The sequence below is a fragment of the Choloepus didactylus genome, chromosome 23, assembly GCF_015220235.1.
Source record: "Choloepus didactylus isolate mChoDid1 chromosome 23, mChoDid1.pri, whole genome shotgun sequence".
In the NCBI taxonomy this organism is placed as follows: Eukaryota; Metazoa; Chordata; class Mammalia; order Pilosa; family Megalonychidae; genus Choloepus; species Choloepus didactylus.
In genome coordinates this window covers 8,440,109-8,464,865 of record NC_051329.1, presented here as the reverse complement: position 1 = coordinate 8,464,865, position 24,757 = coordinate 8,440,109, and the positions used below count along the sequence as shown (strand labels likewise).

At 59.1% G+C, this 24,757-nt stretch overlaps 1 protein-coding gene and 2 long non-coding RNA genes across 7 annotated transcripts in view; 1 reads left to right on the top strand and 2 right to left on the bottom strand.

Annotated features, from left to right (window-relative positions):
* The first annotated feature begins 3,355 nt into the window (after positions 1 to 3,355).
* HIP1R (huntingtin interacting protein 1 related) overlaps positions 3,356 to 24,757 on the top strand; it is a 47,232-nt gene continuing 25,830 nt past the window's right edge. The window contains exons 1-17 of the mRNA XM_037816686.1: positions 3,356 to 3,519; positions 17,434 to 17,497; positions 17,890 to 18,032; positions 18,242 to 18,298; positions 19,391 to 19,471; positions 19,584 to 19,660; positions 19,924 to 19,985; positions 21,448 to 21,588; positions 22,707 to 22,764; positions 22,871 to 22,946; positions 23,057 to 23,197; positions 23,391 to 23,452; positions 23,735 to 23,807; positions 23,955 to 24,138; positions 24,260 to 24,348; positions 24,431 to 24,547; positions 24,634 to 24,735. Coding sequence (XP_037672614.1) covers positions 3,427 to 3,519; positions 17,434 to 17,497; positions 17,890 to 18,032; positions 18,242 to 18,298; positions 19,391 to 19,471; positions 19,584 to 19,660; positions 19,924 to 19,985; positions 21,448 to 21,588; positions 22,707 to 22,764; positions 22,871 to 22,946; positions 23,057 to 23,197; positions 23,391 to 23,452; positions 23,735 to 23,807; positions 23,955 to 24,138; positions 24,260 to 24,348; positions 24,431 to 24,547; positions 24,634 to 24,735 — 1,620 coding nt within the window. The 5' untranslated portion in view covers positions 3,356 to 3,426. The remainder of the gene's footprint in view (positions 3,520 to 17,433; positions 17,498 to 17,889; positions 18,033 to 18,241; positions 18,299 to 19,390; positions 19,472 to 19,583; positions 19,661 to 19,923; positions 19,986 to 21,447; positions 21,589 to 22,706; positions 22,765 to 22,870; positions 22,947 to 23,056; positions 23,198 to 23,390; positions 23,453 to 23,734; positions 23,808 to 23,954; positions 24,139 to 24,259; positions 24,349 to 24,430; positions 24,548 to 24,633; positions 24,736 to 24,757) is intronic.
* LOC119519181 lies at positions 7,010 to 11,804 on the bottom strand. 5 transcript variants are annotated; one of them, XR_005213970.1, is made up of 5 exons: positions 11,447 to 11,804; positions 10,137 to 11,304; positions 9,221 to 9,802; positions 8,392 to 8,800; positions 7,011 to 7,812 (listed from the first exon to the last, which is right to left on the bottom strand). It is a non-coding gene; the product is annotated as an uncharacterized LOC119519181 (long non-coding RNA). The 5 variants fall into 5 exon arrangements; XR_005213969.1 differs by having other exon boundaries at positions 9,221 to 10,307; positions 10,405 to 11,304; XR_005213972.1 differs by having other exon boundaries at positions 10,405 to 11,304.
* Positions 16,710 to 20,241, bottom strand: LOC119519182. Its single transcript, XR_005213973.1, has 5 exons — positions 19,936 to 20,241; positions 19,712 to 19,778; positions 18,424 to 18,666; positions 17,910 to 18,011; positions 16,710 to 16,914 (listed from the first exon to the last, which is right to left on the bottom strand). It is a non-coding gene; the product is annotated as an uncharacterized LOC119519182 (long non-coding RNA).

The following is a 24,757-nucleotide window of genomic DNA, read 5'->3' as shown; positions in this document are numbered from 1 at the left end:
TATATTTTTTCATCAACATTCTTTCATTTAAGAGGAGGCAACGCTATTGTACTATACATAATTTGCCTGTCAGAAACTATCTCAGCCACTGGAATAGGCTCTGTTATAAGGATATTTTTGGAATTTATGAAAAGACCTTTTAAAAAGATATAGAAATACCCCAAAAGAAAGAAAATATAAATTGAAATAATACGTAAACAATGAAAAAGAGTTTTACCTAAAAACAATAGAATGCACAGAATTGAGAGGCTCCGTGAGATGAGGTTGGTTCTGTCCATTTCAGGAAAGTGGCTGAGGATTGAAACCTTGCCTGGGCTGTGGCTAACTGGTTCTGGAATTTCCTTCAGTGGCCTCGGCCTGAGGCTTCCCTTTTGTGGTCAGAGACCTGCAGCTGGTGTAGTTGTTTTGCAGTAACTTATCTTTGTTTCTCTTTTGCCATTTTGGTGACAATTTTGTCAGGGTCTGTTGCAGGAAGGTTCATCATTCTAGGCCTGAAATAGAATAATTCCAGTAACCCCTTCATATGTAATAGAGAACACAGTGACTAAAACCAGATTAAGAAACCAGACACAATTAGGACAGCAGCTGTCAAGGTAGGTTGAAAACCAGAATAGTCAGAGTTTATCAAGTGAACGTGCACATTAATTAGTCCTATAAAGGATGATATCTGGGTTCTCAGCCAAACGCACGCTTAGGAGACACAACAAATAAAAAGAGCAAAATAATTTTTGAACACCTTCTGTACACTGGAGGACACAAAGGTGAGCAAAGGAGATGTGATCCTTGCTTACAGTCTGGTGGGGAAGACAGGTCTGAATCAAATAAAAACACAAATAGGTAATTAAAAAATGGTAAGCGTTATGAAATAAAAGATTGAGATACTGTGACAGCAGTTAATAGGGAGGTAAGTTGAGGGTGGAGGGTTCAGGGAATGCTTCCCTGAGTAAGTGACATCTTATGTAAGAGCTGAAAGATGAGTAGATGCTAACTAGGCAAACAGGAGGAAGAAGACATTCCAGACAATGGTAGAGCATTTGCAAAGTCCCCGAGGCGGACCCAGCATGACACATTTGTGGGCCTGACAGGCCCGGGTGGCTCACGATGGGGCTAGAAGGACTGATCCCTGGCCAGATTGTTGAGCGTGTCAGTGAGGCGTGGTGGGTATTGCAGCACACATCACTTTAGTAAGCCCAGTGACATCAACCCCACTGTTTTACTTCTTGGCATTTCCTTAAAATGAGGTCTAATTCCTAACCCAGGTAGTTTGCCTTTGTAACATCCTGGGGAAGGATTAAACAGTCTGGTGGTAAACCCTTGAGATACACCAAAATGACACCCTGATTTTGATGACATGAGGAATCTCAGCCAAGCAATGACGGACAAGTGGTAGAACCAGGTCCTCTGCCTGGAGATGTTTCTAAGAGATGAAACTTGACAATTAAGAGTGGCGAAGCATGTGTACTTGTGCACACCAGAAATGCTCTTTGGTTAAACTAACCCATATGTCTAAGGGTATCAAATTGTGGAGCGTTGTTTACTCACTTTTTCAGCCTTCATTTCACCCACATTGTTGAGCACTGCTTTGTGCCAGGCAGCCCACTAGGCACTGAGAATATGAACCTGAGTGAGACAGGGTGGCCCTTGCCCTCCAGTTAGCGCAGAATCTTATATGCAAGCAGATAACTTACAATACCTTAGAGATGTATTAGGAAAGATCCCAAAGAGCAAGCCCATGGCAGTACGGTGGCAAAAATCATTGGCCACAAAATAAAGTTCAAGTGCTGGTTGTCGAGAGCCCTGACTTTGAAGGCAGGCATAGCTGAGGGCGCCGCTGACTGGTTTGTGTGACTTGGCCATCCTTCTTAACCTCTCTGAGCCCATTTCCTTGTATGTGAAAATACTACCACCAACCCTAAAGATTAATGAGATATTGCTTGCCACAGGCTGAGCACAGTGCTTTTTATTAAACAGAGTCATAATGGGTTGCTAGTGATAAGCTACCGTGGCAGGCATTTTAGACAGAGGGGTTGTTGCCTGACTTAAAAGAAGTTGCCTTAGAAGCGTGAAATTCATATGATAACTTACTGCTGGATGTGGAAAAAGGAGTCTGAGAATCAGCAGACATGAAGCATCCCCTTTCACTGTGGCCTTTATTTTTTACCACAGATACTGACTAGGTTGCTGAGGATTCAAAAATGTGAAAATACGTTTAAAGAGTTTAGCCCCAGGACTTGCAAATAAACATTCAATAAGTATTAGCTATTGTTGCTATCTTCACATTGTTATTTTGGAAAAGAAGCCTTTTGGTGCTAGAAATTAGATAAAGCATGATTAATTTCTCTTTTGAGTGGAGGGGGGAGCCTTCTCAAACACAACTTACAAGTAGATACCAAGTGTCCCTTCTTGGGCGAGGCAGTAGGCATTCCATGAGATTATAGCAACAGCCTCTCTTCCCCTAGAGCTGGGATCTAACTGGTTGATAACTTCCAGGGCTCTCCCTCTATAAAGTGATGTGTCTCTTCAAAGAGTGAGGAAAGTTCTTATGACCTCTATTGGCTAATTTCACACCAATAGTCTGATGGGAAAGCTGAAGCTAGGAGAAACAAAATAACCACCTGAGAGCATACACTTGGGAGAATTTTTTTTTTTTTTTACTTCAGTTTTCTATTCAAAAAGCAAACCAATGATAATTTTTAAAAGGCTCAGACCACCTGTGCATCTTCCTGGTGGCTGGCCCTTGTGTCTGGTTAGCATCTGCTGCAGCCTGTCCCAGCTTAACCACATCCCCGCTGCCTTCCCTGATGCACCCTCTGCCCGTGCAAGGCATCTCTGCAAGTTCACCCCGCAGCCCCGCGTTTCAGCTGCACTTCCGTCAGAGATGCACAAAAAGGGGACAGCTTAACTGTATGCATTTTGACACATAAATTATTATAAGACCAAAAAGGAAAAAAATAATTCCGGTAGCACTTCCACTGGCCATCCTCATTGGGGCCAGGTTGTCTCCATTAACCAAATCTCGGCCTGGCGTCGACAGGGGGCGGGCGTGGCGGGGAGGAGGCGACTGGCCCGCGCCCCCACCCCGCGAGGAAGGAGGAGGGGTGTGGGGCGCGTCCTGGGGTCGCGGGGTGGGGTGGAGGCGTGGAGGGGGCGCGGTTGACCTGTCGCCCGACCCCCAGGGATCGGGCAGGTGGAGTCCGGGAGGGGGCGGGGAGCAGTGTGGGTCTGGGGGTAGAGGTCAGGCGTGGGGCGGGGCCCGCGGGGGGGGGGCGGGGCGGCCGCGGGCTCCTCCCCCGGGGGGGGGCGGGGCGGCGGGGGCGCTGCGCGAGGCCTCGCGGTGCCTAGGCTCGGGCGGCCGCGCGGTGACGCGCTCAGTCGCGGGCAGCCGGGGCCCGGAGCGGAGGCAGCGGCGGCGGCGGCGGCGGCAGGATGAACAGCATCAAGAACGTGCCGGCGCGGGTGCTGAGCCGCAGGCCGGGCCACAGCCTGGAGGCGGAGCGCGAGCAGTTCGACAAGACCCAGGCGAGCGGCGGGGCGGCGGGCGGGACCCTCTCCACCCCTCCTCCTCTCCCCTCACAGCCTCCCCGAGGCGCCGGGCGGGCAGCGCGGGGGGGCGCTCGGCGACGCGGGGCCGGGGCATGGCCTGCGCCCGCCGCCCACCGCCGCGCGAGCCGCCCAGCGCCCAGGTGAACCGGAAGCGGGGCGTCCCGGGCCGAGATGCGCGCGGGGCCCCGGCGGGCGCCCGCGGCCGGAGTGGCTTCCTCTGCCCTGGCCGTGCCTCCCCTCCGCGGCTCCTGCAGGCGAGCCCCTGCCTGCCACCTTTTCCCACTCCTCAAAAAAAAACAACAAATGTCCCCACCTGCGGGGAGCATTGCATTTCCTTAATGGAAACTCCCTGTTTCCTTTTCTCTACAGCTGTTTGCCAGGGCCGCACAGTCTCTTATTATCTGCGGGGTGAAAAGTTTCGCGTATGCAGCCAGACTCGTTGGCCCGAGCGCGGCCCACATATAAATAAACAGGTTCACACCCCCTTATTAAATGCGGGCGCCCGACAGACGGAGACTTCCCGGGGCTCCCCTCCCGCGCTTCCCACGCGCCTGCGGCGCCGCCAGGCCTCAACTGGGAAGGTTATTTTAAAAATTAAATAATGGCGCGGGTGGGTATTTGTACATGTGTTCATGTCTGCGCCGAGAACACACGATGGAGGCGTCGCTCTGGCTTTCTGTTCCTTTTTATTTGACAAACTCTGAAGTGTTCTTATGCCTTGGGGAGCGGGGCAGACTTGTTTACTGGCCAGAATAAGTCAACCAAGACTGAAAATTTCTACCCCACTTTTTAGAGGAAGCCACAAGGGCCCCTTCCCCCTGACTGAAGCGGCCCCGCGGCATCTGTGGCTGCCATCCCACTTCTCTATGCAGAGACCTAAGACTTCTGCGGTCACTTTCAAATCAAGTTAGCACATGCATTCTACAAGAGCTTTCATTTTGAAGCAAGAACGGCGCAGGGGGACCAGCTAACGTTTGTGCTGGTGATGAAGAGTGAAAAGCCATGACATGCGCTTGGGACATCCAGGTTTTATGAAAGCTGACAAGGGCTGGAACCTATCTGGCTGCAAATTATTGATTTATCCTGGTGATTATCGCCACGGTGGCCAACGGTGTATTTTCAAACCGGATAGCCTGTCTAAATGAAATGCCATGTTTGTTTTTACAAGTCGTTAACATAATTCATCAGGACTGGAACTTAAGGGATGATGAGGAGAAAAATTTCATGGGCGGAGAGGGTCTCGATTTTGTCAGAACCTTTTCTGGTTCACTGATTTTTTAAATTTATTCCTTGCTTTTGAGGAGGTATAAATGAAATGGTCTGATCTGCACAGAGGAGATGGAATTTAAAGGGCCGAGTTCGTTGATCTTAGTCTCTCGAGTTGTTACAAATCACGGGCAGCCCTCCAGAATGTCAAAGAGGAGTCTCTGTAAAAGGACCGGAGAGGGTGGCTGGTTTGGTAAACAAGAAGGCGGCTTTCTTGTCTTGTCTTTGTTTGGTTTTGCCTGTTGGGCTTTTCGCAGGGGCTGAGAGGGTTACTTGTAGTGAATAACTTTCTGATGGGTAAATATTATGAGTCTTACCCATCCCAGGGCCCTTTTTTTCTGGAAAGGTGGAGTTTGGTTTCAGCGTCTGGATTGGCTTGCCTTCACAGTGACTTACTGAGCAATGTGAGAGTGAGGTTTTGTGCATGGTTAATATTTAATTAGATCCCTCCCAGAAATGTCTAGTGAGCTGCCATCCGGGCCCCATTGCAGGAAAGGACCTGGAGAGCCGAGATTGCTGCTTGCATGGCTCCTTGGGGATGGAAGGCGGCACATCCAGCCCTCCCAGCACCTCTGCCTTGTCACTTGGGGCCCCAGAGCTGCGGGGTGCAGGGGAGCACGTTGTCCCTTAGAATCTTAAGTCCTCAGCAGCCTGCCAGCTGGACAGGAGGCAGAGAGAAGCTTCCACACTAGCCTTCTTGATGGGACACACCCTGTTTTGCAAAGGTCTCTGGGGCTAGCACTCAGAAGGGCAGTCAGACATCTTTCCGGTGGCTGACACTTGTATGTGGTTGTCATGTGGTGTGTATGTGAGAGAGAGAGAGAGAGAGTGTGTATGTATGATTGATACTCAAGAAGGCATCCAGCAAGCTGGTGTATTCTTTTCTTGCCCATGACGTTAGTCCTTTTGGTGATAAAACCCCTTTTAAAAGTGGAGGTGAGAAAACTGTGTTTTTGATTGTTGCTATATTAATACTTGTACCCTGAATCTGAAAATTGCCTGTGCCACTAAAAATATGGTGTGGCAGGCAGCTAGGCCTCAGCTCTGGGCGGTGTCCCTGAGCACGTTGCTTAACTCCTGAATCTGCTTCCTCTTCTGTAAAAATGGGTATTGTTCTGCCTACCTCATGGGGCTGTTTTTAGGTGTGAGAGGGGCTGCATGGGAGGCTGGGGTCTGGGTCCTTGAGACACCACACCCTAATCCCTGGAAGCTGTGACCCCTCCAGGTCCATGGGAAGGGGCTTTGAGGCGGTGGGTGGAGTTAACACTGTTGATCAGCTGACCTTAAGTGAGGAGCACAGCCTGGTGGTGCAGGTGGGCCCAGTGCAATCACAGGGTCTTTAAAAGGAAAAAGGTGGCAGAGGAGGAGGTTAGAGTGGTGTGAGGTGAGAGAGACTTCACTGCTGGTTTTGAGGATGGAGTAAGGGGCTTTGAGGATGGAGGAAGGGGCCATGAGCCGAGGAGTATATGGGCAGCTTCTAGAAGCCTCCTCTAGAAGCTGGAAAAGCAAGGGATGGCCTCCACCTAGAGCCTCCAGAAGGGATGCAGCCCTGCGGCCACGTGGGTTTCTCCTAGGGAGACCTGCATCCAACCTCTGACCTCCAGAACTGTAAGAGAATGGATTGTGCTATTTCACGCTACTAAGTTTGCAGTGATTTGCTCCAGCAGGCATCGAAGACTAACAATTTGGTGTGTAAAACAGGTGGTACTGTACCTGCCACACAGCAGGTGCCCGGCAAGCAGTCAGCTGGGCTTCTTTCTCCTTTCCCTCCCCAGCCAAAGAAAAAAGGTTTCCAGTTGAGGACTATTTCAGACCTTCCAGTAGAAAACAAGCCCATCTCTGAAGTATGTTGTGGATTTCCAGGAGTCTTGGAAATTCCAGGCTTGAATTCTGCTTCTTTCTTATCCCTGAGCCCCGTTGTTTCTCTGGGCCTCAGTTTCCCCTGCAGGATATGGAGGTAAAGTCAAGGATTTCCACTCAAGTCCATGGAAGCCCAAACCCAGCAGGTGAGCGTCAGGTGCAGACGTAGATGTCAAAGAGCCCAGGGGAGGAGCTGGAGGGGGAGCAGAGTGGAGGGGGCAGGTGGGGGGGGGGGTACAGTTTCTAGGTCCAGCTTCCCAGGCCAAGGTAGAAGCAAAATCTTGCAAAGGTGAGCGTTTATTGACACATCAGAGCAGCGCCATCCAATAGAAACAGGATGCGAGCCACCTGTCATTTGAAATGTTCTACTAACCACTCAGAAAGTAAAAAGAATCAGGTGAAGTTAATTTTAAAAATCATTTTCAAGGAGAGTAAACTTGAAAACAGTAGTCCTGATGGGTGGGCCAGTGGAGAGCACTCAGGAGGGAGCGGGTCACACTTTGGGGTGAAGCAGAGACATGGGCACCCTGCCTCGGGGAACTGGCCCGACCTCAGAGCCAGGCCTCCCCGGGCCAGGTCGGTGCCCCTGTGTTCAGAACACCAGCATCCCATAATAATTTCGTTTATTTAACCCAGTGCATTCAAACTGGCACAATTTCAACAGGTAATCGGTATAAAGAATTATCTATGGGATATCGTGCTTTTTTCCCATGCTAAGGCTTTGAAACCCTATGTGCATTTGCGGCTTCCAGGACATCTGAGTCGAGTTCACCAAGTGGTTACCATACCGACGGTGTGGTGTGAGGATCACCTGGGAGCTTTTTTTTAAAATGTCAATGTCTGTGCACCAGAGTATGGGGTTGACTTGGTCTGGATTGGAGCTGTGGCGTCAGTATGTTTTTAAACATCCCCCAGCCGGGCGTTCTTTAGCGTCTCTTTACTAATGCAGTGGGTGGGACACAGACAGTATTTGGGAATTAAGTTCAGTGGTTCGATGCAGTTTGAAAGCTGTTTCCAGATCTGCACCTGCTGGCTCCTCTGCCCTGACCGTCGTCCCCCATTTGTCCATCCCCACCCCCTTCGGTCCCCTCTGGCCAGGGCCTGCAGAGTCAGTTCCTCCTTCCTTTGTCTCATCCTTGCACCCTGTAAAAATGATGGAAAAAGGACTCAAGTCACTAACCCCTTTGACCCATCAGAGCAGGGCTGTCCAATAGAAACAGGATGGGAGCCACCTGGGTCATTTAAAATGTTCTAGTAACCACTTAGAGAGTAAAAAGAAACAGCTGAAGTTAATTTTTAAAATTTTTTTCAAGGAGAGTAAATTGAAAGCAGTAGTCCCAGCAGGTGGGGCCTTGTTTGCTTCACCTATAAAATGAAGTGTTTACAGAATTTTTTTTTTTAATGTCCCCTGGCCTGAGAGTGTGTGGAGGATAAGTAGTCAGAACAGCTCCGCAGTGTCAGACCCTTCCACCGCTGTTTTGGGGCTGACCGTAAGCTCCCTGTGGACAGGAATGGGTCTGTCTTCTCACTGTGGCCCCAGGACAGGCCGGGTGCTGATGCCTGGTCAGTCTGGCGGAAGGGATGAGTGACCAGAAGCAAGCCAAGTCCCCCTTCGGGAAAGGAGAGGCGGGGCCAGGCGCTCAGCACCCTCAGGCCCGACCCCTGCAGTGTCCTGTGAGCCACCTCCACGGCTGCCTGCTCACCTCGCGCTGCACCACTTACCTACACGCCATCGTGGGGTCTGAGCTGAGCCAGAGGCCGTGGGTAGCTGTCGTAGTGTGTGGCCCTTTCCCTGCCGTGTGCTCGCTGCTTCGTGCCATGGCTCCACTTTGCTCTGCTGCATCGCGTGCACAGCTGGCCCCCGTGGGCAGCTGGCTTCCTGGCTCCGGGGCTCGGGTGACTTGTTTGTCCAGGTTGGAGCTTGGCTTCTGTGGGTGTTTGCCCCATGATGCATTCCTGAAGGCCGTGGACCTGGTGCATTTCAGTGAAGGACGGAGTGTGAAGTGAGCTGTGTCAGTGGTTAGAGCAAGACTCGAGAGCCCACCGACCTGGTGCAGATCTCTGCTCGGCTGCTTTCCAACTGGGTGTCCTTGGGCAAGTCCCTTCATCTCTCTGTGCCTCAGTTTCCTCTCTGCAAAATGGGGATGATAATAATATCCACCTCAGAGCATGACTGTGAGGACCTACAAGTTCATTGACATAAAGCACTTTCTCAGAAGTGGAACCACCCAGTGCCTGGCCCGGGTGTGTACAGAGAAGCAGATGGGGGTGAAAGAAGTGGAAACTGTCCCCAGCTGTGAGGGACTGTGAGGGGCGGCGCAGGCTCGGCTGCTGGGAAGCAAGCGGGTGCAAAGCAGTGGATTAGTGGATGCGGGAACGCAGTGGACAGCTGCCCCTGCAGGCCGGACCGGGGTGGGGGTGGGGGTCTCCATCCCAAACACTCATGCCCCCATGCAGCTCTCGGCTGTGGAGCTGTGCAGGCTGCCTTCGCCTCGGGGGAACCCCTGGAGTGGGGTCTCGGCTGCGGGACAGGGGGCCCCAGCCAGCTCACCTGAGACCGAGCAGGTGCAGCCTTTGCCAGCCGGTGTGCTGGGGCCAGGGCCCTGCCCCTCCACCAGGGAAACTCCTGTTTATTTTCAGCGTTGGCTCAAACACCACCTTGTTTGTGAAGCCGCGGGCGGCTCTCCCCCACCAAGCCTTCCTGTGCTTCCCTTGTGCTGATGACATATTATCCCAGTGTTTCCTCCGGCTCCCCCGACCCACTGAGCCGGAGCCAGCGAATCTGGAGGAAGTCCCAGATGTAGGCTTGGTGTGTTTTGAGATTCAGGGCCCCAGGAGCAGGGGTCCCAGGTGCCCCCTCCCTGAGCCCACCCAGCACGTTCACAACCACTGTGGCCTCTTAACTCGAGACCCTTTTGGCAGGGACCGTGTCAAGTGAATGAATGAATGAGCTAGTGAGTGCCGAGAGCTCTTGCTTCTCCAATGCTGTCTGCCTGTTGAGGCCTGAAAGCCCCCCTGGCACCCGCCCAAGGGGGAACTGAGTCAAGGAGGAAAGTTTGGTTCCGGCTGGGCTGTTTTTCCTCTCACTAAAACAGCCGTGGTTCTGCCTGCCTGGCGTGACTCAGCCTCTGGCCTGCGGGACAGACGGGTTAGTTCAGTGATGTCACCAGAGCCGCCAGAAGAGGGGTGTGTCTCAGACTCTTCAGGTGTCACCCACAAAGCCTGGCAAGAGCCAGTGGCCGTCCTGTGGCCTCCCCACCCATCCTCTGGAGGTGACAGCTCGGCCCTGCAGTCACCTAAATGGTCTAATGATTGGGAGCCCACAGCCGAGCGGGACCAGGGACATTGAATTGTGGGGCACCCGTGTTGCCTCTTGGACCCTCGGCAAAGACTTTTACCCCTGCCCACCTGCTGAAGTGACCCGACACCCATATTTCTTGTTGCTTGGCACAGGACCACATCCTCACCTCCCTGGGATAGACTCCCTTGCTTGCCCTTGTCACCAGCCTCCGAGGTTGCAGAGCGTGTGAGTGAGACCTCGCTGCCCTCCAAACAACCCTTGGGAAACGCTGAAGAAAAATAGCTCACTGCTTTGCCAGTGTCCCTGTGCCCCGGGCCTTTGAGGAAGGCTTTTGTCCCTGCAAAGTGCCGCTGTTCAAACCCTGTGATAACGGCCCGGGAGGCTTGCATGTGATTAATTTCAGTATGGATTTTAAAAATAGAAATTGTTCTTACCGTTGCCATTAGGTAACCCTATTCAACTCTAGTGGTTAAATTATTAACCGGAGAAATAGGCCCTCAGTGCCTTGAATGTACCCAGTGCAGGCATCAGAAAGGGCTTTTGTTTCTTCAAGTGCTCACTCTTTCATTAATCCAGTCAAATTCGACCACCAGGCGTTGGTTTGGGGCCTGGAGATAGAGCAGGGGACGAGACGGAAGAGGTTCTTTCCTGTGCCTGTGTCGGGGACTGAGGGGCAGTAGGGACGGACTGTAAAGGGTGAACGAACAGGGTAATCTCAGGTCACCAGTGTTGTGAATGAATTAAACAGGAGGAGGCCCGACAGTTGGCTCCTGGTGGAGGGAGGGCCCCTCCAAGTAGCCGGGGCAGATTTTGCTGCCAGCTGGGCGATGCGGAGCTCGGGCCGGGCCTGGCGGAGGGGGCCACCTTGGCTTGTTCCAGGAGCCGAAGGCAGGTGTGTGCAGCCAGAGCCTCGCGCGTCGTTATCCGAGCTCTGTGCGTGTGTCTGTTCCGGAAGACCCGAGGATGCTCTATTCCTGCTTCACAGACAGCGGGGCTCAGTCTGTACCTGAGTCAGGGGCCTCCGGGGCCTGTGGCTTCAGGGAGCTGCGGCCTGTGGGGGCCGAGCTGGGCGAGGGGAACTCATTTGTCTCCAGACGTTTGCCTTTGAGGAGGAAGAAAGGGGTTTCCCCAAGGCTGCGTTCCCCTCCCGGGCAGGGCTCCCCAGGGACCGGCTCCCGCCCCTGCCCCACACTGTGGCTTTCCGGAACGGTGTGGCCTGCTGTTGGGTGAGGACCCCTGGTCCAAGGAGACCCTCCTGCTCCACCCACAGGGCCGCTTTCCTTCTTGCCGGGCTCTTACTGGTCACCTCCTCCAGAGCTGCCCATGCCCTGTTGCTGGCAGGAAGACGGGTTACTGTGAGAGCAGCGGATCGGCATCCCCGGCTTGGCCAGGCTTCAGCCCCCCAGCCAGGCCCAGCTCCTGACCCCAGGTCCCTCCCTCCTGGGAGAACACCCGCTTCTGCCCCGTGTCCCCTACCTTCAGCAGCTCCAGGCCTTGGCGGGGGTAGTGGGCTCTGTCCTGCCCGGCCCTAGGCGTGTCTCCCCAGGCTCAGCCCCCAGGTCCCAGGGCCACTGCAGGCACTGGATTGGGCTTGCATTAGGCAGGGACAGGGCTGTGCCTGCAAGTAGGGGCAGGTGTGTCCTGAGGTTCTCGTGGCAGGTGAGGGAGCCTGGCCTGTCCGTGTAGGATGCCTTCCCGGAGGCCCCCGCCCTGGTCGCAGGACAGAAGACGCCTGTGAGGGAGCCAGAGTGGGCTGAGGTGCAGGCCGTGGCTGGAGAAAGGGGGGTAGCCGAGTGGAGCCCCCCAGAGCTTCCGGGCCCTGCCTGCCCCCAAGCCTGATGTCGTTACTCAGGGGTTTGAGCAAATCCCCAAACAAGAATCTGCATTCCCATTTGGAATCAGGGTGGGCTCTCCGTGAGCTTCAGCAGCCCGCTCCCTTGCTCCCCGCCCTTCCCCTGGAGGGAGGGAGATGCTGGGACTGCGCCCGGCTGTTTATTCCGCAGGTCTGGGAGCCAGCTGGGGTGCGTGACCTCGGCCATTTCTTAGGGGTGCGGGTGGGATTTGGGGTTAAGGCAGGGGAGGGACAGGGAATAAAGTGCTTGCAGGGGCCCACGGGGTTGGACCCAGCGGGGTCCCCCAGGGCAGGGGGTGTGCCGTGTCCGCCTTTCCCAGCCCGGAAGGAGCAGCGCTGGGCTGCGGAGAGCTGCGTGTCTGGCCCTCCTGGGCTGAACCTCCCGCCCCGCCCCTGCCATCCTTGCCTGTCCTTGGCTCCTTCCCGCAAGGTCCCCCTGGCTGTTTCCGGGGTCTCCCAGCTGCCAGCACGTCCTCTTCTGCCTCCTTCAGCGGTGTCCCCTGGCCCTGGAGCTGCCCCTCCAACGGCCTCGGCAGAGCCCTTGCCTGCTGCTGCTGAGAAGTGGGATCTCACCCCCTTATGCTTGCTTTTGTGCTGCTTGCCGTCACTGGGAACCCAGGCACCCCCATGCACCTGGCTGCTCCCAGAGGCTGTGTGCAGGCTGCTCCTCAGCCTGGCTTTTGAAGCCCCCTTCTCCCTGGGGGTCAGGTAGGAGCCAGGGCTGCTGGGAAAAGACCCGGGAGGGCCGGCGACCTCACAGCTTTAGGGGCCCGCAGGCCAGGCTGCTCCTTCTGGGCTGCAAAACCCCAGCACACATGCACCCTGTGCCCAGAGCCTGCGTCTTCTGCCCCTGGCACGCACCTTCCCTGTCTGCCCCCCCACCCAGATACCTTTCTTCTCCAGCTCTGCATTCTCCACGTCCACCTTGAGGCCCGCAGTCAGTCCATTCCACTGGCTCTGCCTCCCGGGGCTTATCTTTCACCCGAAGGCTTCTCCCTGGGGAATTGTCCCCGCCAGCCTTGAGGGTTAATTCCCTGTTGTCAGAGCTGCCAGAGTGGCAGAAGGATGCCTTTCCCAGGCCAGCAGCCTGGAGAGGTCCACCCTCTGGTTGGTGGGTGGTGGCTTTGCTGGTGCAAAACCTGGGGGCCCAGGACCAAGTGCCCCCGACAGCTGCTTCTGCCCGTGAGCCCAGGAGCTGAGCTGCGTCGGAAATGCCAGCGTGGGAACACAGCTGGCAGCTCCTCAGAAAGCTCAGCCCAGAGAGTCCCCAGGTAGCCCAGCCAGTCCCCCCCAGAGGTACGCCCCAAAGAGTGGGCAGCACAGCACGTGTCCACATGGAAGCAAATACTCGTCGCTGCGGTAGTCACAGCCAGAGAGCAGAAACGAGCCCAGTGCCCGTCGCCGGTGCGTGGCACGTCGCTCAGCCACGGTGACGATCAGGGTTCTGGCACAGGCTGCGGCAAGGACGGGCCTTGAAGACGTGGTGCCGCGTGAGAGGCCAGATGCACTGGGCCACCCGGTGGGTGATTCCCGTTATACGCAGTGTCCAGGAGAGGCACATCCATAGGGACAGAAAGCAGATCGGGGGTTTCCAGGGGCTGGGGGAGCTGGGGCATGGGGGGCTGCTCTGTGGGTACAGGAGATGAAGCCCTTGGAATCAGTGGTAGCGATGGCTGCACCCCATTGTGAAGGCACCGCGTGCCCCTGTGTCATTTGCTTTAAAATGCTGAGTTCTGTGTTACAGGAATGTCACCTCAGTAGCATCAAAACAAAGCAGGGTGGTTCCCGCTGCCTGCTGGGCCAGCCGAGCCCCCCACCTCCCCACCCTCTCAGGGTCTCCTGAGGAAGGTCCAGCAGGATGGGCGGGGGTGGCAGGGGCCAGCCCTCCCTCCTGGGCCGAGGCCCGGCTGCTGCCAGCCCGGTGGAAAGAGCCAGGCCCCGGGCCGTGCTCACAGACGCCCACTGTGTGAGCACTGGGCCTCTGTGTGTGGGGGCCCCTCCTGCCTCCCCCCACGGCCCATACATCTGCCTGCCCTGCACACAACAGGGCTGTTCACAGTGCGCGAGGAGGCCGGACCGGACCCTGTGCTGGGCTGCAGGGAGGGCGTGGGGGGGTAGCTGGGGGGGCAGAGCAGGGGAGACACGGGAAGGGCCTGTTGAGTCTGAGCCGTGGACCCAGCCTCAGTTTCCCCATGCTCCTCTGGATGGGATGGGCCCCCTTCATGCGGTGGGTAGTTCTGAAAATCTTCCATGCACCAGGGTGTTTGGGGCTGGGGGCACAGCGGGGAGCAAACGTCCCAGTGGGAAGAGGCGGCTCCTGGACAGATGCACCAGGTGCAGAGCTGTCAGATGAGGCTGGGGTAGGTGGGAGGGGGCTGTTGTAAATGGGGGGCAGGATGCACCCAGAGTTGGTGCCAGGGGAGAGAGGCCCCCAGGGGAGGAGAGGCTGGTGGAGGCTGGTGCTCAGTGTCCACATCAGTCCTGCATAAGGGAAAAGCCGTCCCTCTGGGAGGGGGTGAGGGGGACCCGGAGCTGGCCCTTCCCCATCCTCTCGGAAGTCCTGCCTCTGACTCGGCTGAGCACCCGGGATGGGCAGCCCTGCCCTCCCCTCCTCTTCCCCCTCACTCTTCTTCCCTTACCCCCATACCCTTCCCCCTCCTTTCCCTTTCTCCCCCTTCCCTCTTCCTTCTCCCCCTCCTCTCCCTCTTTACCCCTGCCCCCTTCTGTTCCCCTCCCCCTCTTCCCCTCCCCTTCCCCTCCCCCTTCCCATCCCTTCTCCCCCCTTCCCTTCCCCTCCCTCCTTCCCTTTCTGTCCCCCATCTCCCCTCCCCTCCCTTCTCCCCACCGCCTTCCCTGCTGGGGCCCTGCCTGCCTGCCTGCCCAGCTTTCCCGGGTGCTCTGTCTGAGCGCTGCCTGTAGGGCCAGAGGGAGAAAGGGAGCCCGTGGGTGGAGAGGAATTTGCCATCTCGGCCCCTCCTGGGGTGTCCCCTGGGAAGGGAGGAGGACCTGCAGAGGCTGGGTGTGGCTCTCGCTGCAGCCCCCACTCTCCCTGCTGACCAGGTGCCGGGGTCAGAAGACCAGGAGGTGGGGGGCGAAGGGAGGCGCGAGCAGCTGCCAGGAGCACCCCTTTCCACCCGGATAAGGGAGGCTCCCAGGGCGCTGGCGGGGTGCCGTCTTCCAGGAGCCGGGTCAGGAGCCGACCCCGGCTCTGCTGCTCAGTTGCTGTGCTGACCAGATCCCGGACCTCTGTGCCTCAGTTTCCCAGCACAAAGGTCAAGACAGTGGGGTCACAGCCACTTCATGGGGCCATTGGGGTGGCAGGCGCCCTGCCGGAGGCAGCAGGAGACCTGTCGCTGTCATCGCAGGTGTGTCAGGTGCAGGCGCGTGTCACAGGTGTGTGTCAGGCACAGGTGTACGTCACAGGTGTGTGCCAGGTGCAGGTGTCACAGGTGTGCATCAGGTTCCGTGTCACAGGTGTCTGCCTGGTGTGGGCATGTCATGGGTATGTGCCAGGCATGGGCATGTCACAGGTGTGCATCAGGCGTAGGCATGTCACGTGTGCGTCAGGCACAGGCGTGTCACGGGTGTGTGTCAGGTGCAGGCGTGTCGTGTGTGTCAGGCACAGGCATGTCACAGGTGTGCATCAGGTGCAGGCGTGTCACGGGTGTGTGTCAGGTGCAGGTGTGTCGTGTGTGTCAGGCACAGGCGTGTCACGGGTGTGTGTCAGGCGCAGGCGTGTCACAAGTGTGCATCAGGTGCAGGCGTGTCACGGCCGTGCGTCAGGTGCAGGCGTGTCGTGTGTGTCAGGCACGGGCGTGTCACGGCCGTGCGTCAGGTGCAGGCGTGTCGTGTGTGTCAGGCACGGGCGTGTCACGGGCGTGCGTCAGGTGCAGGCGTGTCGTGTGTGTCAGGCACGGGCGTGTCACAGGCGTGCGTCAGGTGCAGGCGTGTCGTGTGTGTCAGGCACGGGCGTGTCACGGGCGTGCGTCAGGTGCAGGCGTGTCGTGTGTGTCAGGCACGGGCGTGTCACGGGCGTGCGTCAGGTGCAGGCGTGTCGTGTGTGTCAGGCACGGGCGTGTCACGGGTGTGCGTCAGGTGCAGGCGTGTCGTGTGTGTCAGGTGCGGGCATGTCGTGTGTGTCAGGCGCGGGCGTGTCACGGGTGTGCGTCAGGTGCAGGCGTGTCGTGTGTGTCAGGCACGGGCGTGTCACGGGTGGGCATCAGGTGCAGGTGTGTCATGGCAGCCGTCTGGTGGATGCTAACTGTAGGGCAGTGTAGACCCAGCTGGGTGGCCAGGAGCGCCCTTGGACGGGGGGGGAGCAGAGTGTGCCCTGGTTCTTCCAGGGCCCTGGAGCCCCCTTGACCTGGAGGCCGGCTGGCCGGGCTGCTCCCTCCTCCCCACTGCGGGCCGGGAGACGGCGCCCGGGGACCTGGGGGAGGGTCTGGGGACAGGATGTCGCAGCGGGCGCCTCTGGGGGTGGCCCAGAGCCCCAGTGAGAGCTGCGGCCTCCAGCTGGGGGTGCCGAGGGACCGTGTGCGAGAGGAGGTCAGCCACCCGCAGGCCCTCAGCTGGGTCTCAGGCCAGGGGCTCCCCGGTAAGGGCCTGGCGTCACCCCTGCTCGGTGTCACCGGTGGCCTTGAGGGCAGGAGAGAGAGAACGCCGCGCGCTGGCCCTGGCCTCGCAGTGCTCCCCAAGGACGAGGTGGCGACCTGGGGGCCCCCGGCTGGGGAGAGGGCAGCATCCGTGCTCCATCCACCGCACCCCGTAGGCTCAGCAAACACTAACTGCACGGACTTGGGGCACATAGGGACCCTGGCTGAGGGTCTCCCAGCACATCCCACCTCGGACCCCCACTCACCCCACCCACCCACCACCAGCACCCCTCAGTCCACAAGCACCGTCATGTCAAGGGGTTCCTGGACCTGCCCCCAGGTGGAGAAATAAAACGTTTTCACCAGTAGCCGCAGGGCTGGGCCAGGCTTCTAGGGCAGTGAGGCGGGGAGACACCGGGTGCCGGAACTTTCCATGGGGGCGAAGGGGGGAGCGGCTGCGTCAGGGAAGGTCCTCAGGAGAGGAAGCATCAGAGACGCCTCTTGGGGGAGAGAAGATTCCAGGAGGCGGAGGTGGGAGGGGGCATCACGGGCAGAGCCGCCCCTTCCCGCCAGCTCCGCAGGTGGAGCCGGAGGGGAGCCAGGCAGGTGGGGCTCGCCCTTGAGCTCCGACCGCATCCCCGGGTGACGGCTGTCCCATCCGTCAGTGGGCCTGGGCCCCTGCTCGCAGCCCACCCTCAGCCCCCAGGCCTCTGACAGCCCCCGGGGGCACCTGGGCCCGGAGCACATCATCGTCAGCCTGTTCCTTCCAGGGCACCCAGGGGCAGCGTCCCCCAGGGATGGGGCAGTGGGTGCAGATTTTGAGCCAGGGGTGGGCTTCCAGACCGCAAACCCAGCTCGGTAGCTTGGTGGCTTCGAGGATTAGCCGAAGCATTAGCTGCGTGTGTCAGGTAAAAGGAAATCCTGCAGGGGTGTGCTTGGCTTAGGCTGGGGGCACGTCCTTGTCCCTCCTCGTGTCCTCGCCCTTCGGCTTTCTGAACTTGCCTCTCTGTCCCTCCCAGGCCATCAGCATCAGCAAAGCCATCAACGCCCAGGAGGCCCCCGTGAAGGAGAAGCACGCCCGGCGTATCCTTCTCTGTCCCCTCCTGTGTCCCCCCAACCTCAGCCCGACGAGGAGGCAGGAGGGGCCGGCCAGGGTCCACCCGGCCCTGCGGTCTCCAGCTGGGGGTTTGGTGGGAATTGGGGAGCCCACAGGGTCCCCCGTGGCCGTGTTTTGTGTGGGAGGTGCAGGGAGCGTCCTCGTGTGGCCTTGATCCCGCGTGGCTGCTCCGCGGAGATGCCCCTCTGCTGTCGGGCCCAGTTGAATTTAGGGGTGGGCATCCCAGGAACCCTGCCTTTCCCCTTTCCACACGCTAAGACCTGTACCCTTGGCTGAGTCATAGCTGTCTGTGGGCTGAGGTCATGGTGAGGGGCCGGCACCCCTGTTCCCACGCCACCCGTGGCCCTTGACCCTGCAGGCATCATCCTGGGCACGCACCATGAGAAGGGCGCCTTCACCTTCTGGTCCTATGCCATCGGCCTGCCGCTCCCCAGCAGCTCCATCCTCAGCTGGAAGTTCTGCCATGTCCTCCACAAGGTCCTGCGAGACGGGCACCCCAACGTGAGTGCCACCCCCCTCCGACCTCCCGGGGAGCGTGGGGGCCCCCGCCGGCTGCCAGTCAGAAAGGCCGGGGTCCCGGGAAACTCTGTCCCCCAGGGTCTGTCTGTCCCCTGGGCCCTGACTGTCCCACCCGCCACGGCCCCACACCTCATCCCTCGCTCCCTCGGCGGGACAGCCAGTTCCTGATTCCCTGTCCCCCTACGCTGCAGGTTCTGCATGACTGCCAGCGGTACCGGAGCAACATCCGGGAGATCGGGGATCTGTGGGTAGGTGCCGGAAGGTCCAGTCAGAGTGATGCTTGGGAGTTTAAGGGCCGCATGGACCCCCAGCCCCCCGAGCCCACAGGCCGAGCGGGTGGGAGCCTCCTGTGGATGGGCCCCTCCTCCCCCACCTGTCAGAGCAGACCCCTGGGGGCCCTGGGCTTCAGTGAGCTGGGGCTGCAGCCTTGCTCCAAAGGCTGGTCAGGAAGGGCCAGACGCATAACCAGTGGGTTCTTGGGCTCCGGAAGTCACCCCGGCCTGGGCTGTCGTCCCCGTGAGCTGAGAAATGAGGTGCCTCTGTGTGGTGGCAGGAGGCGCTGGAGTGGGGTGCAGGCTCCCTGGCACCCCCAGGCTGGCTGTTAGCATTGCTCCTGCTTGGAAACGGGTGTTTGCTGTCAGTTCGCAGGCGCTTGTTATACATGGTAGTCTGAGAGCCCTGGGAAAGGTGTATTCTCTAGACACCCCCCACCCCAGACCTTCCAGAGTTGGAGGCCCCCCCGGTGGAAAGGGTTTCTGGCCTTTCCTGTGGGGGGTGTAGGCAGCAGGGCAGGCACCCACCGGGAGGGTGCCCAGCAACACACGATGCAGGGCCAGCACCCCCCCAGGGTGCAGGGCGTCCCGTGCGTCGCCCTTCCAGTGAGGAAAACAGCTCTCTCAGGCGGGGCACTGGCAGACACCAGCCCGGCTGGGTGCCCTCACAGGTCGCCGGGCGGACGTGGAAGGGGCTGGTGTGTTGTCAGGGGCATGAGGCAACCTCCCTGTCTGCCCACCAGCACTTTGAATAAAATGTCCCAACTCCCGTTGGCCCCTTGCCCGGGGACAGAGAGCTCTCTTCTCACAAGGGTTTCTTGGGGAAGATAAGATAGGAGAGAGCAGTGGCTGTGGAGGCCCTGGGGAAGAGAAGAGTTTGCAGCATCTGGGTGTTAGCCGTGTTAGGGACGAGTAAATCAATGAGTAGTGGGTGCAGGGGTGACCCCCTCTTCTCGCTTCTCTCTGCCTCAGTTTCCTTGTTTGCCCTAATGCGTGCCTGGGCCCTTTAGGGTCCTGGGGCCTGTCCACGGGGCAGTGGACCCTTAACTGGGGCTCTTTGCGCCACAGGGGCATCTGCATGACCGATACGGGCAACTGGTGAACATCTACACCAAGCTGCTGCTGACCAAGATCTCCTTCCACCTCAAGGTAGAGTCTTTGAGGAGCCCCCACCCGGCCCCTCTCAGGCCTGCCAAGGTGGGGACAGCCCTGTGGTTACCCGGCGTGGGCTGCAGCCAAGTGGGGGGCATTCTCTCCGCAGCACCCCCAGTTTCCTGCGGGTCTGGAGGTGACAGATGAGGTGTTGGAGAAGGCAGCTGGGACTGACATCAACAACATGTGAGTCCCTCCTTCCTCAGTTTCCCTATTTGTTCCTAATGTCTTTCTTACCCACGAGGCAGCTGTTTTTTCACTGGAGCACAAATGGCTGGTTTTTCTTGGACGAGGGGCAGGTTCCCTGGAGATGAGGCCACAGTTAGGGACGGGGTATATTTGGCATTTGGGATCGGCTCCCCAGAGGGCTGGTTTGCTGGTGGCCACGCTCCCTGCTCCCCCCAGGGCTGCTCACCCCACATTCACCTCCTCCCCCTGCCCACCCTCAGCTTCCAGCTCACCGTGGAGATGTTCGATTACTTGGACTGCGAGCTGAAGCTTTCCGAATCAGGTGAGCCGGCTCCGCAGCGGGGGGCAGGGGCACCGGGAACTGAGCATAATCCCCGGGTGCCCAGGGCCCGGACAAGAGGGTGAAAGTGGTGACGTCCTTCCCCACACCTGCCCCCTCCTTGCCCTCCCACGGGGTGGGAAAGGCCTCCACCACCCAGGACCCCGGGGCCACAGCCTCAGCCCCTTCCCCCCAGCGGCCCAGGAGCTGCGGGGTGCAGGGTGCAGGGGAGCCTCAGTGCCGGTCTGGTTCTGCAGAGCCTGCCTGGTTCCTGTTGTGAAATTCCTGAGTCACGTCCGACTGCAGCCCGGGAGCCTGGCACCGTGGCTCAGGAAGTCGCGGAGGGCTCACCCTCCCGGGTCTGGAGAGGCGATTGTTTGGGGCGACAGCTTCAAAACAACTTACGGGTGACTCAGTGTTCTCCCGGGTATAGGACACAGCAAAAGACTTTTTAAGGAGAAAACTCCAGGATTAGAAAGGGGCACGGCTGGGCCCTGAGGTGGGATGGGCCGAGGGTCATCAGTTAGGGGAGGAGGAGGCCAGCTCGGGGCGGGACCCTCGGCACCCGGGAGGCCCCCCATGGCCGGCAGCTCTCAGCCCCGAGCTCCCGGAAGCCACAGGCTGGGAGCCGGCCGCTCCCTCCCACCCCCCTGCGGCTCTCAGAGGGATGCAGCGTGGCCCGGGGGGTGGAGCAGCAGGACCCCCACTCCCAGCCACACTGATGTGTGACAGAGTACAAAGATGGGGCACACGCAGGGGTTCCCTGGAGAGATGCAGCACCCACATGCGCTGGAGTGGAGAAGGGGCTGCTGTGGGTGTCACAGGATATATGTGGCTGGCTCTTAACAGAAATGCAGCCACCTGCACTCCCAGGGAAAGCTCTGGAAAACATTCTGCTGAGCAAAATGCAGCAAGTTGCACAAAAACATTTACATGTGATTTGGCTCCAAAGAGCACTTTACGTGTGTTTTATTTTTTTTCAATGTTACAAACATACGATTATTTTTCCAGTTGGAGATTAATTTTAAGGGAGACAAGGATAGCACTTAGCTTCTTCCTTCTCATCCCTCCCTCCCTGCATTCCCCTCTATCCCCGAAGGTTTGCCAGACAGGGTAAAAGAGTGGACTGTTCTAGAACACAGTTATCCTGGCGCTGTCCTTTGTGGGAGCAGCCCTGGCCGGTCCACCAGGAGGACGTGGCCAGGCCCAGCTCGCTTATGTCCTTGACCCCGGTTTCGGCGACGTCAGCCCCCAGGCTCCCGTCTCAGGCCTGGGAGCACGTGTGTGTCCGAGAAGGCTCCCGGCACGATGACTTCAGCAAGCGGCTCCGGCAGGGTCCTCGCGGCGATGTGCTGAGCTGGCACCCAGCCTGCCCTCGGCCGTGGTCGCCGGCAGCCCGCCTGCCCAGTCCGGGCCCTGTCCGCCTGTGCTCACGCTCTGTCCCCACCACCCGTCTTCCTTGCAGTTTTCCGGCAGCTCAACACGGCCATCGCCGTGTCCCAGATGTCCTCGGGCCAGTGCCGCCTGGCCCCCCTCATCCAGGTCATCCAGGACTGCAGCCACCTGTACCACTACACGGTGAAGCTCCTGTTCCAGCTGCACGCCTGTGAGTGGCGGCCCCTCCCCTCCCACCCACCCCCGCACCCTGGGGTCGGCAGGCATCCCTGGGAGCTGCGCTCAGGAACCCAGATCCCTCGGCCATCACCATGTTAGAAACAAAAGGCTACGCTTGATGTGCTTCGAAAATATTTATTAATTTAAAAACAATGATAAAACAACCCACGGGGCCATCAACAGATGAGTGGCTGAACCATGAGGTCTGTGGACCCCACGACAGGACACCACTCAGCTGTAAAAAAGGAAGGAGGTTCTGATACGTGTGGCTGCAGGGTCAGGTCTTGAAAGCATGATGCTGAGGGAAAGATGCCAGGTGCAAAGGCCGCCTTTATGTGAAACATCCAGAGCAGGCAGATCCGTGGGGACAGCGAGCAGCTCGGTGGCTGCCAGGTCCTGAGATGGGGCGAGCGGCCAGCGCCTGGGGTGCGGAGCTCCCTTGTGGGGCGATGGAGGAGTCTTGGTGGTGGGTGAATGTGCCCGTGCCCCCAAATCAGACACTAAGAGGTGGTCAAGATGGGAAACTTTAAGGTGTACATATGTTACCACAATAGAATTATTTTTAGAAAGGAAAAAAATAAACTCATTACCTATTGACATATTTTAGGAAAAATAGCTGTTTTCCAAACAAACAAAAAAAGGATCTAGTGGAGAAGTGGCTGTTCCCCGTGCTTGCCGCTCTCCAGGCCGCCCGAGGGAAGGCAGCGGGTGCCCCGGGCAGGGAGGGAGCCAGAGCCCAGGGCCGTCCTCGCAGTGTCCTGCAAACAGTTCTGATCTCGTGGGCGTCTGAGCGGGTCTCGTGCAGGGACCACACTTTGGGAACCGCTGACTTAGGTGTGGTTGTTAGCCAAGGGCGCCTGGGTGCTGTGGAAGGGCCTCAGGGTGCATTTCAGAGCCAGGTGCAGCCAGGTGTGACACGGCCGCGGCTTCGTCCTCCTTCCCTGAGCTCCCAAAGCCAGAGCCGGGCATGCGCTGGGGGCCGGGGCCGGGTCACCAGGCGGCTCTAATCTGAGGATTTCTAGAAGCACGGAGGCATAGGGAGGGGGGCTGAGCGCGCCAGCGAGTGTGGCATCCTCCGTGCCCCACCTGTTCACCTTCCTGTCCCCCCAGGTCTCCCGGCCGACACCCTGCAGGGTCACAGGGACCGTTTCCAGGAGCAGTTCCACAGGTGCCAGGCTGGGAGCAGAGGCCGGGTGGCCCCCGGGCCATGGAGGTGGGGGGCGGCCTGGGCAGAGGCCGGCCCCTCCCTGACGACCCTCGTCTTCCGTCTGCAGCCTCCGGAACTTCTTCCGCAGAGCCTCCGACATGCTCTACTTCAAGCGGCTCATCCAGATCCCCCGGCTGCCCGAGGTACCTGCTGTTCCCCAGCCCCCCTCGGGGACCCCGGCCTGCCTCCCAGGACCTCCACAGCCCCAGGTTCTTGGGATCCCAGCTGAGCAGCTCCTGCCCTGCCCCCGCAGGGACCCCCCAACTTCCTGCGGGCCTCTGCGCTGGCTGAGCACGTCAAGCCCGTGGTGGTGGTCCCTGAGGAGGCCCCAGAGGAGGAGGAGCCTGAGACCCTCATCGAGATCAGCTCCGGGCCGCCCGCCGGGGAGCCAGCGGTGAGCACCCTCCCTTCCCCCGGGGCTGGAACTCCTGTCCCATCCCCATGCTGCTCCCCCAAGGGGCCTCCAGCTCCAGCGTGGGGCGGCAGGGAGAAAGGCGGGGGCCTGGGCCTCTCCCAGTAGCCACTCCCTCATCCCCTGGCCTGGCGAGCGGCTGGGTGATCAGGTGATCACGTGTTTGCTTTGCCAGGTGGTGGCCGACCTCTTTGAGCAGACGTTCGGGCCTCCCAACGGCTCCATGAAGGATGACAGGTGAGGGTCTGGGCAGCCGACTGGGGCGGGCTTGGGGGTGGCTGGAGAGGCCTTAAGTGAGCTGCAGTCAGGACCCCTCTGTCGGGAAAGGCTGAGAGGCAGGAGGGGGTGTGAGCCTGCAGGGTCCTGCACAGCCAGGTGGCTGATGACACAAGAGGTAAGTCACAGTAACCCCAGCTCTGTGGTTCTTCCGGTCAGCTGCCCTTGAACCCCAGTTTGCTGTCCCCACGTGGGGCCTGTGAGGGCCTTGATGACCCCTGCCTACCTGACCTCTGCCCCCAGGGACCTCCAGATTGAGAACTTGAAGAGAGAGGTGGAGACGCTGCGTGCCGAGCTGCAAAAGATCAGGCTGGAGGTGGGGCGGGGGGCAGCCTTCTCGCAGCCCACTGGGGACACTGGCCCTTGAGCTGGATGCCCCCCACCCAGGGCTGCTGCGGGTGGGTGGGGTCCAGTGCCCAGGCCGGGCAGAGGCCAGTCACACCACCCATCCTGCTGCCCCTAGGCCCAGCGGTATGTCACGCAGCTGAAGGGCCAGGTGAATGCACTGGAGGCCGAGCTGGAGGAGCAGCGGAAGCAGAAGCAGAAGGCCCTGGTGGATAACGAGCAGCTCCGCCATGAGCTGGGCCTGCTGAGGGCCACCCAGCTGGAGGGGGAGCGGAACCAGGGGCTGCGTGAGGAGGCTGAGAGTGCGTGAGGGCTGGGGCCCCAGTGGCCGAGGGGCTGGGGAGCCGGGCTCCCGGGGTGCCACCCTCCAGGCCCAGCCTCTGTCACCCCCTTGGAATCGCACCTCTCCACTTGCCCCTGCAGAGAGGGCCAGTGCCACCGAGGCACGCTACAGCAAGCTGAAGGAGAAGCACAGTGAGCTCGTCAACACACATGCAGAGCTGCTCCGGAAGGTGGGCCGCCCTGGGCCTGTGTCTGTAGGGGGAAGCGGGGGTCCGATGGCAGGAGGGTGATCCCGCGCCCTCCCTGTACCAGAACGCAGACACAGCCAAGCAGCTGACGGTGACGCAGCAGAGCCAAGAGGAGGTGGCACGTGTGAAGGAGCAGCTGGCCTTCCAGATGGAGCAGGCCAAACGGGAGTCGGAGATGAAGGTGGGGCCCCCGTGTGCACAAGGCCCAAGCCCGGAGCCTCCACCCCGCTGTCCCGGTGACATCTGACCTGCTCTGCCCTGTCCCAGCTGGAGGAGCAGAGTGACCAGCTGGAGAAGCTCAAGAGGGAGCTGGAGGCCAAGGCTGGAGAGCTGGTCCGCACGCAGGAGGCCCTGAGCCGCTCGGAGCAGGTGTGGGCAGAGCGGGGACAGG